At 47.6% G+C, this 12760-nt stretch overlaps 1 protein-coding gene across 2 annotated transcripts in view; it reads right to left on the bottom strand.

The window, feature by feature from the left end:
- LOC138491968 (dihydropyrimidinase-related protein 2) overlaps positions 1-12116 on the bottom strand; it is a 581041-nt gene extending 568925 nt beyond the window's left edge. Inside the window, exons 1-2 of one of the 2 annotated variants that reach the window (XM_069618857.1) lie at positions 11700-12116; positions 11133-11512 (exon numbers count right to left, since the gene is read on the bottom strand). In XM_069618857.1, the coding sequence (XP_069474958.1) occupies positions 11133-11477 (345 nt within the window). In that variant the 5' untranslated portion in view covers positions 11478-11512; positions 11700-12116. The remainder of the gene's footprint in view (positions 1-11132; positions 11513-11699) is intronic. The other variant, XM_069618856.1, reaches the window with a different exon arrangement.
- Positions 12117-12760: the final 644 nt, after the last annotated feature.

The following is a 12760-nucleotide window of genomic DNA, read 5'->3' as shown; positions in this document are numbered from 1 at the left end:
TCCCAGCTCAAGGCTACAAAATGTAAGGGGGACCCTTGGTCCACCCTCATCATTAAGACAGTCTACCAACTCTTGTAGAAGCGATATGCAAATGTATTAACTCTTCCCTAATAACCGGTGTGGTACCCGATGATTTGAAACTTGCATGGATTACTCCGCTTCTAAAAAAACCTGGCGTGGCACAGGATATTCCCTCGAACTATAGGCCCATAACCAATACTCCTTTCCTCCTCAAAATTCTAGATCGAGTTGCCTACTCTCAGATTGCTCAAAATCTTAATCTTTTCCCTATCCTGAACCCATCTCAATCGGGTTTTAGACAGGGCTTCCGGACTGAAACTTCTCTTCTAGATTTAAAATCAAAGCTACTCAGTAGAATGGATAAAGGTCTCACTTCCCTTCTTATCGTTAGATCAATCTTTCGCTTTCAACCTTGTCGACCACACCATCTTGGCAGATCGTCTGAAGGTATTGGCCAACTTTTCATCAGCAGCAGTACAATGGATGTTATCCTTCCTGTCAAACAGAGTAAGCAGAGTTAGTGCGGATGAATCTATATTGCTGTTTTGGTCCTTGTTCTTTAAGAAATCTCTTTAAATAGAGAGATTGATATTATATTATTTTTCTTTTTTCCTTTTCACTGATTTCTTTGCCTCTAATTCTTTGGGAGTTGTGCTTGCTATTCAATTTAGTGTTAATTAATATTATTAATGAGAATCCTGCGATGGAGAATGAAAAGTTATTTACTTGTAATCCTAGTTCTCATCGTGGGTATCAATATTAAATTCATGAACAACCCACCCTCATCTCGAGAGAAGTAAGGAAGAGTTTAAGAATGAAAACAGAATCACCAGTTGGAGCCTTAAGGACAAATAAGCAGACTATAACGGTCATTGCACTGCATTGTGGGACCTTGGCGCAGCTTCATGTGGCAGTGCATTTTCAATTAGTTAACATTATCCGCCTGTTGCCTTGTTTTTCCCTTTTTCCTTTTTTAAAGAAAATTTGAAATTCAATGTAAAACAGACTTGGTGTGCTTTTAGGGGGGTTACATTTATTAGTTATTGCTTAAAAACTGATAGGGAAGTAAAGAAAGCTCTCCCTGTTAAACAGTGTTCCAATGTGCCACATATGAGCAGAGATATTCAGCATGTATACATGTAATGAATACATACATGAAGAAGAACTGGGGTTACAAGTAACTTGTTCTTTCCATTCGTTTTATCGGGGTATGAAGGCATGGGCCTGAGACTGAACTCAAGAGGGGTTCCTTACAGTAGCCCTGTCATATCTAATGTATCTGTCAAAGTAAGAAAATCCACAATGTCAAGAACCTTTGAGCTATTCTTAGACTGGGCTCCATTAAATCAAGAGGCGGATTTTCATGAATATTCGATACGGAAGAACACGCACCAATTGTGGCTTGGATTTGCCATAGCAATCTCTACATTTTTGACTATTTCACCACCACAATATCGCTTCCACTAGAAGAACAATCTCTTGGACTCTTTTGTCATGGCATTTGCAAAAGACAATGTGAATATGTGTGCCACCCAGCACAATGATATCAGCAGGGTCAAGCATGATAAATCAAAGGAGAGTACCCGCAGGTCCCCATACTCCATGCCAGCAGAAGCATGGAAGGGTAAATGGCAGCTTTATAGAAGATGGTCTATCTTCAGATAGGCTAGGGATGACCTTAACTGTCTACACAAGGATATTGGCAATTGATGTGATCAGAGAATAAAACATCCTGTCATGCAAATCATCTTATGACAGCTGTCCTCAGAACTTGAGGTTTGGTAGTAGGAACAAAATGTGTTTAAAGGACACTTCTGTGGCATATTTGAAGCAGAGTGAAACATACATCATGGACAAAAATGTAGCATTTGCATCGAATGCAAGTGTAGATTTGCAGCGTGCTATGTGCAAGCTCCTGGTTCTCCCGAGGTAGCTCCTTCCTACACGGTGATGCCCAATACCCAGGAGATGTTTTTGACTCCTGCTCAACAAACAAATTTCCATTTTGATCCCTGTCTCTCTTTAGCTATATCTGTCTTTCTTTCTCTCTCTGTCTCTCTCTCGCTTCTGCCTGTTTGCCCTGCCTAGCTAGAGATTACTCGAACGCCAGCTTCGAAAGAGGAGGCAGTGTGCTCAGACTTGCATCTCAAAGGCCAGTCTGCTGGATTGTTGGCCTATGCTTTTTCAAAAGGGCTTCCCTGTACCACTTTCTTCAAGCTTGTCAGAGTGTAAACATACTTTGTTGGCACTGAACCCACGTGCCAGATCGTGTCTCATCAGCGGTTTAAGGTGACCAGAGGCAAGTAAATACTTGAAACACTTGTGTATAGGCGCGTTATAAATGCCATATCATATCATATCAAAGACACCACCTGTCTGTCTAGAATTTTAGGTAGCAAAAGAAATTCAACACCAAGAAAATATCAGCTATCCTAGTGCCTAGAGAATTGGAGCCGGTCGCTAAAAGAGGGGTCATCGTACATACAGAAAGACTGTAGAGAAAATGCATAAATAAATAATTTTAAAGAGGTTACAGGTGTTAGGAAGAACAGCTATTTGCTTTGAGGAAGAGGTGCTGATGGTACAAGTCATGGCGGTGTGAGAGACGAGATGTTTGGGCGTTAGTTGGAAGGGCTTAGTGGTGTGGAGATAAGACTATTATGAGCTTGAAAATTCCACCACACAATGGGCTTCATAACGACTTTGGATGCAATTTGGTGGTAAATCCGCCGAATTACCACCAAGCTCAGTCACCGTTACCAGCACTTGGTCCCGTGGAGTTACCACAGGATTACGTTAATGACGGGCCCATCGTTAGCATGCTGGGCCGCTCGCGGGACCCGCTAAGGACATCTGGTCAAACCAGGTGTCCTGAGCGGGTACCTCGTAAAGAGGCGGTATGGGGTTAACGGCGCCGGCAGCTCTACCGGCGCCGTTAACCCCATACCGCCAGGGTCGTAATGAGGCCCTATGTGATTTTTGCTAAAAACCGGAGTATCTTTGGCCTCCTACTTGTCAGCTATTTACTGACCAACCACGTTCCTCTACACAATGCACTTGAATATATTAGATGCAGCTCTTTCTTTTGTACTTCTTTGTAAATCAATTAGGCTGTCTTTTAAGCACTTGAAAAATTCTTTTGAGACGCCTGGCTGTGCCAAAGGGGGTTGTCCCCTCCAGTGTTTTAGGCATTTTTTGGGGGGGGGGGCAACTTCCCATTCCCAAAGCTACACTTTGCATATGATAGCAGCAGCTGCACAGGTGAGGGTATATCTAATATAGGGCGACTACTGCAGGCATATGATGGTGTTGTTGGGGTATTTGAGGCTGCACTTGGCATTTTATAGCAGCAACTGCAAGGCTAAACCTTATGCACGGTGACTCTACCAGTCATATGGTAGCATTACTGGGTTCTGAGGCTGCACTGGGCATGTGATAGCAGCACCTGCATATTTTATTCCCCTAACGTATGGTGCCTATACCAGGCTTATGATGGCATTATTGGGGCAATGGAGGCTCCTCTTCTCAAATGTTGCCAGCACCTGGTCAAGTAAAGTTGTAGTTTACATATGGTGCCTATACCAGGCTTATGATGGCACTATTGGGGCACTGGAGGCTGCACTTCTCAAATGTTGCCAGCACCTTGCCATGCAAAGTTGTACTTTACATATGGTGCCTATACCAGGCTTATGATGGCACTAATGGGGCAATGGAGGCTGCACTTCTCAAATGTTGCCAGCACCTGGCCATGTAAAGTTGTAGTTTTCATATGGTGCCTATACCAGGCTTGTGATGGCATTATTGCGGCATGAGGCTGCACTGCTCAAATGTTGCCAGCACCTGGCCTTGTAAAGTTCTAGTTTACATATGTTACCTATACCAGGCATATGATGGCATTATTGGGACACAAGGCTACACTTCCCAAATGTTGCCAGCACCTGGCCATGTAAAGTTGTAGTTTACATACAGTGCCTATACCAGGCTTATGATGGCATTATTGAGGCAGGTGAGGCTGCACTTGGCATCCCTTGGGAGCACCTGGATATGTAAAGCTGTAATTTACACATGGTTCCTATACCAGGATTATGATGGCATTATTGGGGCACCTGAGGCTGCACTTGGCATCTCTTGGGAGCACCTGGATATGTAAAGCTGTAGTTTACATATGATGCCTATACCAGGCTTATGATGGCACTATTGGGGCACTGGAGGCTGCACTTCTCAAATGTTGCCAGCACCTGGCCATGTAAAGTTCTAGTTTATATATGGTGCCTATACCAGGCTTGTGATGGCACTATTGGGGCACCTGAGGCTGCACTTGCCATCTTTTGGGAGCACGTGGACATGCGCAGCTATAGCTTTCATGTTATTGTTATTGTTATTTATGCTTGTACCGCGCCAAAGCCTGTAGGCATCCAGGCGCCGAGAGACAGGTATAGTGACCGAGCTGCTATTGAGAATACATACTAATTAAAGAGATATGTTGTCAGTTGTTTCCGGAATGCGGAGATCCTTGGTCTTACGCAAGGAAGCCGGTAACGCATTCCATGTCTTCACTCCTTGAGTGGAAAAAGCCCTGCCGAGCCCACGCGATCGTTTCACTTGATGCTGTCCTAATAAGAAGTCTTCAGCTGACCTAAGGTTTCTTTTGGGCTGAGAAATACTAACAATGTCCTTCAGATAAGTTGGAGCATTCCCAAAAATGCATTTATGGCAGATAGTTAGGAGTTTAAACTGGATTCTGGTTTCCACAGGAAGCCAGTGTAGTTTTTTCCTAGCTGCCGTAGTAGGTTCTGAACGTTTCATCTGGAAGATGATGCGGATGGCTTTATTCTGGACTTTTTGTAATTCTTGGATATTAGCTTTGCGTGCCCCACCTAGGAGCGCATTGCAGTAGTCTACACGTGGCAAAATAACGGCTCTTGCAAGTTTGGTGCGATTTTCAACTGAAATAAGAGGGGCGACCTGCCTGAGCACTTTAAGATGATAATTTGTGCTCTTAGTAATGGCTGTGACATGAGCTTCACAGTCTAGGCTATATTCCATGAAGGTGCCCAGAGTTTTAACTTTCTGCACAACCTTAATAGAACTGCCATCTACCTGAAACTTGCATACTCTTGGTCCAACTGGGTTAGTGCCCGACGGGGGCCAAATAGCCATCAGTTCCGTCTTTAAGGCATTCAAGCAGAGCCAATTGGTGGACATCCACTGCTTTATCAGTAGTTAAACCATATTATTTATTTACTTGATTTAATCAAATTAATGATTTTTACAAAAGAACTGTAGAAGAAGACAAAAATGCAAAAGAGAAGAACGTATATGCAAAAAAGAAGAGCGTAAATGCAGAAAAGAAAGTCTAATTTGCGTCATAGTGCATCACAGTGGAAGCTTAGTTGATTTATGGACCAAGCTTTGATTCAAAGGGCCAAAATGTGTTTAAGAGTCTGTGTGGTGGCGATTGTCCAAGTAGCCTTTCTCCACTCATTAAACGGCCCCACCATAGCTCCTCTTCCTTAGCGTAGGAGGCTGAAAGGTGCGGTAGCAGAAACTTTTTGCCTATTGCCTTAGTCCCCGGGCAATTAAGTAGCAGGTGGCGTATGGTTTCAACATCTTCTTCATTTGTGCAGAAACGGCATTTGTCTGAGTTACTTAGCCCTCTAAGTGTTAAAATCTCCTGGGTTTCCAGAAGATTTAGGCGCGCTCTCAAGAAAACATTTCTGGCCGATTTACTAGGGAACTTGCTCAGGTAGTTTGGGACCATGTTTAGTTTACTTTGGTAAGGCGGAAGGTGTCTAGCTGATTTTGCCTTTACTGCGTTATCCAAGGTCTTGATCCAGTCGAGCTCACCCATTTTCTTTTTTATTTTTTTCGGGTTTCGGATGAGCTCGGCCTCTGAGGAATTAATTTCCGACAGTTTCAGTTTACAGGCTTCTTTCCAGGATTTTAACACGCTGCAGCGCGAGCCCAAGGTTTCCGATCTGGAGACGCCAATATACGCGATGAAAAGGACCGGGGCTAATGGACAGCCCTGCTTCACTCCTCTTCCCACTGGGATTTCTGCCGATAGTAAGCCAGCTTGGTTCAGCCTCACACGCAGCTTGGTGTTTTGGTGGAGAGCTTGGATATGTTGAACAATTTCAGTGGGGCAGTTCCAGTGTCCCAATTTTTCCCAGAGGGTCACTCTATTGACCTGGTCAGAGGCTTGAGCCAAGTCAATGAAGGCCAAAAAACATGAGGCCCTCCTCCGATGACTTTACTCTTTAATGCGCTCAGGTACATGATGTTGGTCGCCGTGCCGTTGTTTTTTGTGTACCCCGTTTGGAACGGGTCAGCACACGGAGCGTGTGTTGCCCATCGCTGAAAATATTGTAGCAGTAACGCTCCAAAGACTTTACCGATGGTATCCAACAGTGCTATGGGGCGGTAGTTCTTTGCCTCCTCTTTGCACCCCTTTTTGAATATGGGCACCACGATTGATGTGGTCCACGAGAGCGGAATTGACCTTGAGTGTTTGCATCGTTTGAAGATTGCGCTGATCAACGTGGACCATTCCTTTGGATTTTGTTTAAGGTCCAGATTGGTGTTTCCATCGGGACCGGGAGCTCTCGATGGTTGGAGTCTATGAAGAACTTTCATTATCTCCGCTTCATTGCTCAGGTCTACCCAAGGCTCCAGTTGAGTATTGACCTCCGTAAAGTTTATCGCCGAGGGTGCCTGGAAGAGGGTTTTGTAGAAATTCGTCCAGCCCTCCTTGCTGATTGGATTTATCGGTGGTTCCTCCAGGGGGGAGGATGTGGATCTCAAAAGTGACCAGAATTCTCGAGGGTGATGATGACCACATACCAGCTTCAGCATGGCTTCCGCGTCCTGCTGATATAAGTGTGTTTGATACTGCCTGATCCAGGATTTGTAAGTTAGCTGCGCCTTGTTGAAACGGGCTTGGTTTTCTGATGACGGATGTGCACGCAATAGCTTTTTCATTTTCCTCACTAGGCGTCTTTTCTCCACCAGTTCACCACTATACTCATGAGTGAAAGGTTTGTTGCTGCGTCTGGGCTTGTTATTAGACGATATGTATGGAACCAAGAGTGGTTGGTAATCCGGTGGTAGTAGTTCATGCTTTTGGCAATGCTCGTCTCCCTCCTTTTGGTAGTAGTGCGTGATCTTCAGCAGGGAGTCCACCGATAGTTTGAGACGTTTTTTTTGGTTATTGGTCTCTACTTGCACGTGCATGTGTAATTTTTCAGTTGAGCGAGTCTTCGATTTTAAGGCCAGCAGGTTGTGATCGCTAGCCGTAGACTTGAGTACTTCAAATGAAGTTGTTAAAGCTGCCAGATGTCTGCTTACAAAAATGTGGTCGGTGTCCGCGTAGGAGTTACCCCTCTCCCATGTTGGTGGTCGGTTTGCTCTCGAAAATAGATCGCCAGCACTGAGTAAGGCTCTAGAGGTCATCAAAGACAGCCACTTGGTTCAACGTCCTTTTCTCAGAGATATGGAAGATGAAGGGATGCAGCTTGTATCATGCGGGGGCCAAGTGGTGTTCAGGTCGCCGCAAAGTATCAAGAGAGCCTCTGGACACTTCACGAGAACCTCGTCGATAGTTTGCCCAATCAGGGCTAGAAAGGAGTTGTTGCTTATGGCTGTGGGATTCCAATAGACGTTGATAATGATTAACGGCAGCTGTGTGAAAAGACCCTTATTTTCAGAAGGCTGTTCCCAGCTTAGCCCCGTTGCAAGCAGGTGTGTAGAGGATTTCAGCGTTTTCTTAAGATGTAGTCCACTGCCAAAGCGGATAGCTGTTATAAGTCCAGAGAAAGGGTGACCAAAAATCCCTTTTTTTGCTGGAGCGCACGCTATTTCGTATCCGTCCATTGAGGGACATTCCATCATCCAAGACTCTTGAATACAGACTATGTCGAAACATCCAAGATTTAGATCCCCTTTCTTGGTCAAGTGCAGGAAGCCCCTAGTGTTCCACGACCCCAACGACATCTCCTCTTTCCCGGTGGTTGATCTGATGGAAAGAGGGGCGAGAGGACGCAATGCGCATTGCTATTTCTTTTTGTTGATCGTGAGGGCCTTCGGTATCCAAGACCATAATTGCGCTAGTGGAGCTTGTTTGATGGTTTGTTGGAGCTCAGGGTGCTTCGGCTTGGGGGATTGGGTAATGGTACGTTGAATTTTTGAAGTGGGACCAGCCGGGAATCTCCCTATTCCCAGAGGGTCTTTGTAGGCACATTCGTTTGTAGGCTTGTCTTGCATGGGTGGATGGATATCAATCGCCGAGTACGATCTCGGGGTAGCACCCCGTGTAGAACCATCCATCCAGGTAATTAGATCCTTTATTCTTGGCTTGTTGGCCTGAGCGGTTTGTTTCAGTAGACACCCGCGTTCTCGTAAACCATATTCACTGTTTGTTGGTCAGCATCGCAATCACCAGTGATATCGAGAACCAACTGAAAGTCATCAGCGTAGTTACAAAAGAAAATCTGAAAAGACTCTAATTCACTACAGAGAGGAAGAATGTAAATATTAAACAATAATGGAGATAACCATGCTCCCTGGGGCACACCACAAGTTATAAGTTGTGATTTAGAAGCACTATCCCCCCAGTACACCTGTGACCGTCGGCCCTCCAAGAATGATCTCAACCAAGCTATGGCATTGACAGAGAGGCCCCCGACAGTCCTCATTCCGTCAAGTAGAATTTTATGATCAAGCAAGTCAAAGGCTGCTGATAAATCCAACAGTATCAGCAGCCCTGACTTACTTTCCTCCAGTTTAGACAGCATGAGGGTCTGTAGATCCAAGAGAGCACTCTCAGTGCTATGATGGCTTCTAAAACCTGATTGTTTGATGTGTAGTATACCAGCCATCTGTACATAAGCCTGTAGTTGGATGGTTGCTACCTTGTCTACAAGTTTAAGAAAGAATAAGGTATTGGTAATTGGTCTAAGATTAGCTGGGTCAATATGATCTTGTCCTGCTTTCTTTAATAGGGGGGAGACTGCAACATTCTTAATCGACTGGGGGATGACACCTAACCAAAACTTAGCATTAGCAAATCTACAAAGAAAGGGGGCAAACATTTCCTTGTGTTCCAGAATGAGTTTAGAAGGAAGCAGCTCACCAGGGCAGTTTGTAGGATGCATCATTTTAAGAATATTAGTAATTTCATCAACAGTGGATTCCCTAAAGGTAAAAGTTGTTGCTAAACTGGGTGAGGTGGCAATCTTGGGTATACAATCCGACTGACTGTTGGTCGGATCAGTACCTGAATAGGATTCCTCTATAGGCATTGATAAATGTTTTACAATAGGCAAAGGGAATGTCAATGCTTCTTGCTTAATTCTGTCTTGTGCTTTTAGTAATTTGTCTGAAAAAGCTTTCTGTACCCGATCACAATCTTCATGTGGGGACTATGGGGGGCATATGATGGCATTTTGGGGCAATTGAGACTGCTTGCAATATGATGGCAGCACTTCACATAAAGGGCCATAACTTCCATAAGGTGGTCATACAGCCACGTCCTCGCCCTCCTGCCATCTGCATGGTCCCCAGGTGCTCCGATTCCACATGTTGATGCTACAAACTGCCCATAAGATCTCAACAACTGGTTTGCGTACCACCTGGGCAAATGATGTCATTGCCTGGCAAATACCTATCCAAGGCCTACACAAAACCTACATTTTTTTTTCGTTGCAAATGCTTATATATTTGGGTAATAAAACGCTCTGGGACACGTTATAAAAGCGCACGACCCCATTTGTGACGTTATTTTTGATTAACTTAGCTTCTCCGTGCAGCCTCGGCTTCCTGGAGAAGGGGGCATCGCCCACGGGGAACGCCCTGTTTGTCTGGCATGCAACCAATGCCAAAAGCGCGACCAGCTGTGCTTCTAACGAGAGCACGAATGACAGCCTGGGAGAACTTTAGGGCGAAAGCCCAGCCAGGCCTAGCGAGATAACCCAAATTCGCCATGCCATAAATGCTGTCACTTTAAAATGGCATATTTCGGAGTTTTTCCTGATAATTAATTTGAGGCAATGCCATGAGCAGCTATAGTATAATGATGTGATACTGGCGAGGTTGGGCCACACACCCGCTTCATTTATCAGCCCTAACCAATGTCTTGTTCAGTTTGCAGAATGCCAAAAATCAAGGCAAGGTTTTAATTCCACGCACCCTAGATGGTAGTTACACAATGTCCATGGCAGCAATTCACTGATATATTCCTGTGCAGCCCTCCTCCCCATCACCCCTGATGGAGGCCATGGGCGTGGGTCCTGCAGGGATCCGCCACGTTCGGCTCTTGTGCGCATGCTCCCCCAGAGAACGGGAATGGGCTACTGTACATCTCAGCGTGCGCCCGGTGAGCCCCAGCCTGCGGGTACAGGCAGGCAGCGCCCGCCGCTGAGTCCCGCAGCTTCCCAGGGAATAGCCACGTGTCCTGGATAATCGGTCTGCCCCGGCCATGGGCGCTGCATCGCTAAGGCAGAGAGCATGCATGCAGCACCCAGGGGAGGGCTCAGTTCGACGAGCCTCTCTCTCTCTCCTCGGGACATCCAATGTCAGGTTGCACCCCTCCCCTCCGCATTGCTCCACTCGTCCTGGGCCGCCAAGTGTGAAGCACCAGCAGGGAAGCTTGTTCTAACCACACACACACACACACACACACACGTCCTCCTGATCTGAGCTGCACCAAAAGGGTGGGGCGTTTTCTTTCCCATTGATGGTTGAACATGTGGGCATGGAAGAGACAAGACCAACCCCGCCCCCCCCTCATAATTCCCTAAAACCAGCCACAGGTGTGCACGAAAAGGTAAGGCAGCCCTCCCCTTAATGAGGGGGCAAATCCCGGTGGGATTTCACAGTGATTTAAGAGGCATGCAGCGGGACACACCCCCGCTTGGGCTACAGTGGGGCTGCTCCTGGAAGAATGCACATGGGGGTTATCGGGTACTGCACAGTAACAGTGGGATCTATCATGAACAGGTGCTGCATGGCATAACGAAAGGAAATGCCAATGAATGAAAGCCGAAAAGGGGGCGTTAAGGAGCATTAATGGCACGCAGCGGAATGTCAGCCAAACATGCAGATTCTCCGCTCACCTTTTCATTGATGTTCTGCAGGGCCTCCTTGCCGGTGCCCCGTCGGATCTCCACCCTTCTCCCCGGATCAACAGATGGTTCCCCGGCGTCCTCCCGGGCGCCGCTGCTCCTGCTGCCGGGGCTCTGGTAGCCCAGGTGGGCGACGTCCCTCTGCTGGGCCACCACCTTGCCCGAGCCTTTGGACGGCGGCAGGGAGTGGAAGTCGAGGGTCTTGTTCTCCGAGGAGCCCTCCACCGGGCAGAACATGCCGCAGAATTTCTGCCTGGGCTTGGGGCTCCCGGAGCCCAGGTTTTTGAAAAAGCCCTCCTCCTCCTCTCCGTTCTGCCTGCCATTCCTGCCAGCCATCTTCGGGTCTCCCCTCCCCAGCTGCCAATCTGCCCCTGCGGGATAAGAACAGCAGTTAATCGATGTATTTGTGGGAAGGGGCGGGCGAGGTTGGCAGAAGGAACAACAGACAATAGATCTTGCATTGAACCCCTTTTATTGCTTAGAACAATGACTACAAAGCAACAGTGCAATCGGGGGGCGGCGCGGCATTGCTTCCAAAGTTGGGCGTCGTGCGCTTACCCTTTTCTCTGCAATGGGTTCTGGAGGAGGAGGGAGACTGCAAGTTGCCCCTTCAGCGTCCACACCGGGAGAAGCACTCTGCAGCAGAACTGGGGACTGATCCGGAAGTGATGCTCTGCCGTCCCTAGGCAATGGCAAGAGGGGAGGCGAGAGATGTCAGCTTTCGGGGTGGGGGAGATGTCAGCGGCTGGGTTCCCGCGCACGCCCGGCCCTACAGGTTACAAGAAGTCTGCGGGGGGCATGGAGCCGCTGTGGCCCGTTGCATTGCTTTCCCCTTTGTGCCGGTGTGGCGCCGCGTTGCCTCCCCGTCTCCTGCAGACAATCTTCGGCTCCGGGATGGTGGTGGTTTGAGAAGGGAGGGGGCTGACACCGGATTCCTGCCTGGTTCAGCTATCTGCCCCTTTGCCGGGAATTATTCCCAGCGCCCCTCCTTGATGCTGAGTCACGGCTTCCCCTTTATTACAGCTGCCATGACACGATAATAATGCGCGGAGGGATGCGGACCCTTCCCCACCTCACACACACAGAGGGGAAAGGCTGCCGGCGACCACCCGTCTACGGACACGTATCGCCCACCTTGACAACAGGCACGTGACCCTACTATTATCGGGCAATCAGGGCCTGATTTGTGATGGTGACAGCCAGGCACGTGCTGTCTTCTGCGAGGACACCTTTGAAGGAAGGAGGCTCGCGTTTACACCCGTGTCTCACCCAGGCTTGAATGTGGGCATCGGGAATAATTTTATTTAAAGAATCGAACGGGACCAAAAGCCAGACCCAGGCGAAGCTTTCTCGTAAGACACAGGCAGATTGTGCGTGTGTGTGTGGCTGGCGGGACACCGCCACCGGATGGGACAAGTTGGCGTGCGACGCCTCTGAAGAGCTGTCTCTTCAGCACCACCCCGCCGGCAGCGGGACTGAGCTGACAGGGTTTCGGAGATGCAAACCCGCACCGAGGATTTGCCCGCCCTCTCCTTGCTGTCCCCTCTCACCACGGCTACCTTCAGTGGCCATTAGAAGGGCACAAATTGCCTCCGTGGGTGTGTGACCTCTTCTTGCAG

This window comes from Ambystoma mexicanum, chromosome 10 (genome assembly GCF_040938575.1).
Source record: "Ambystoma mexicanum isolate Mex_15411 chromosome 10, UKY_AmexF1_1, whole genome shotgun sequence".
Lineage (NCBI taxonomy): Eukaryota > Metazoa > Chordata > Amphibia > Caudata > Ambystomatidae > Ambystoma > Ambystoma mexicanum.
This window is presented reverse-complemented; position numbering and strand designations above follow the sequence as displayed.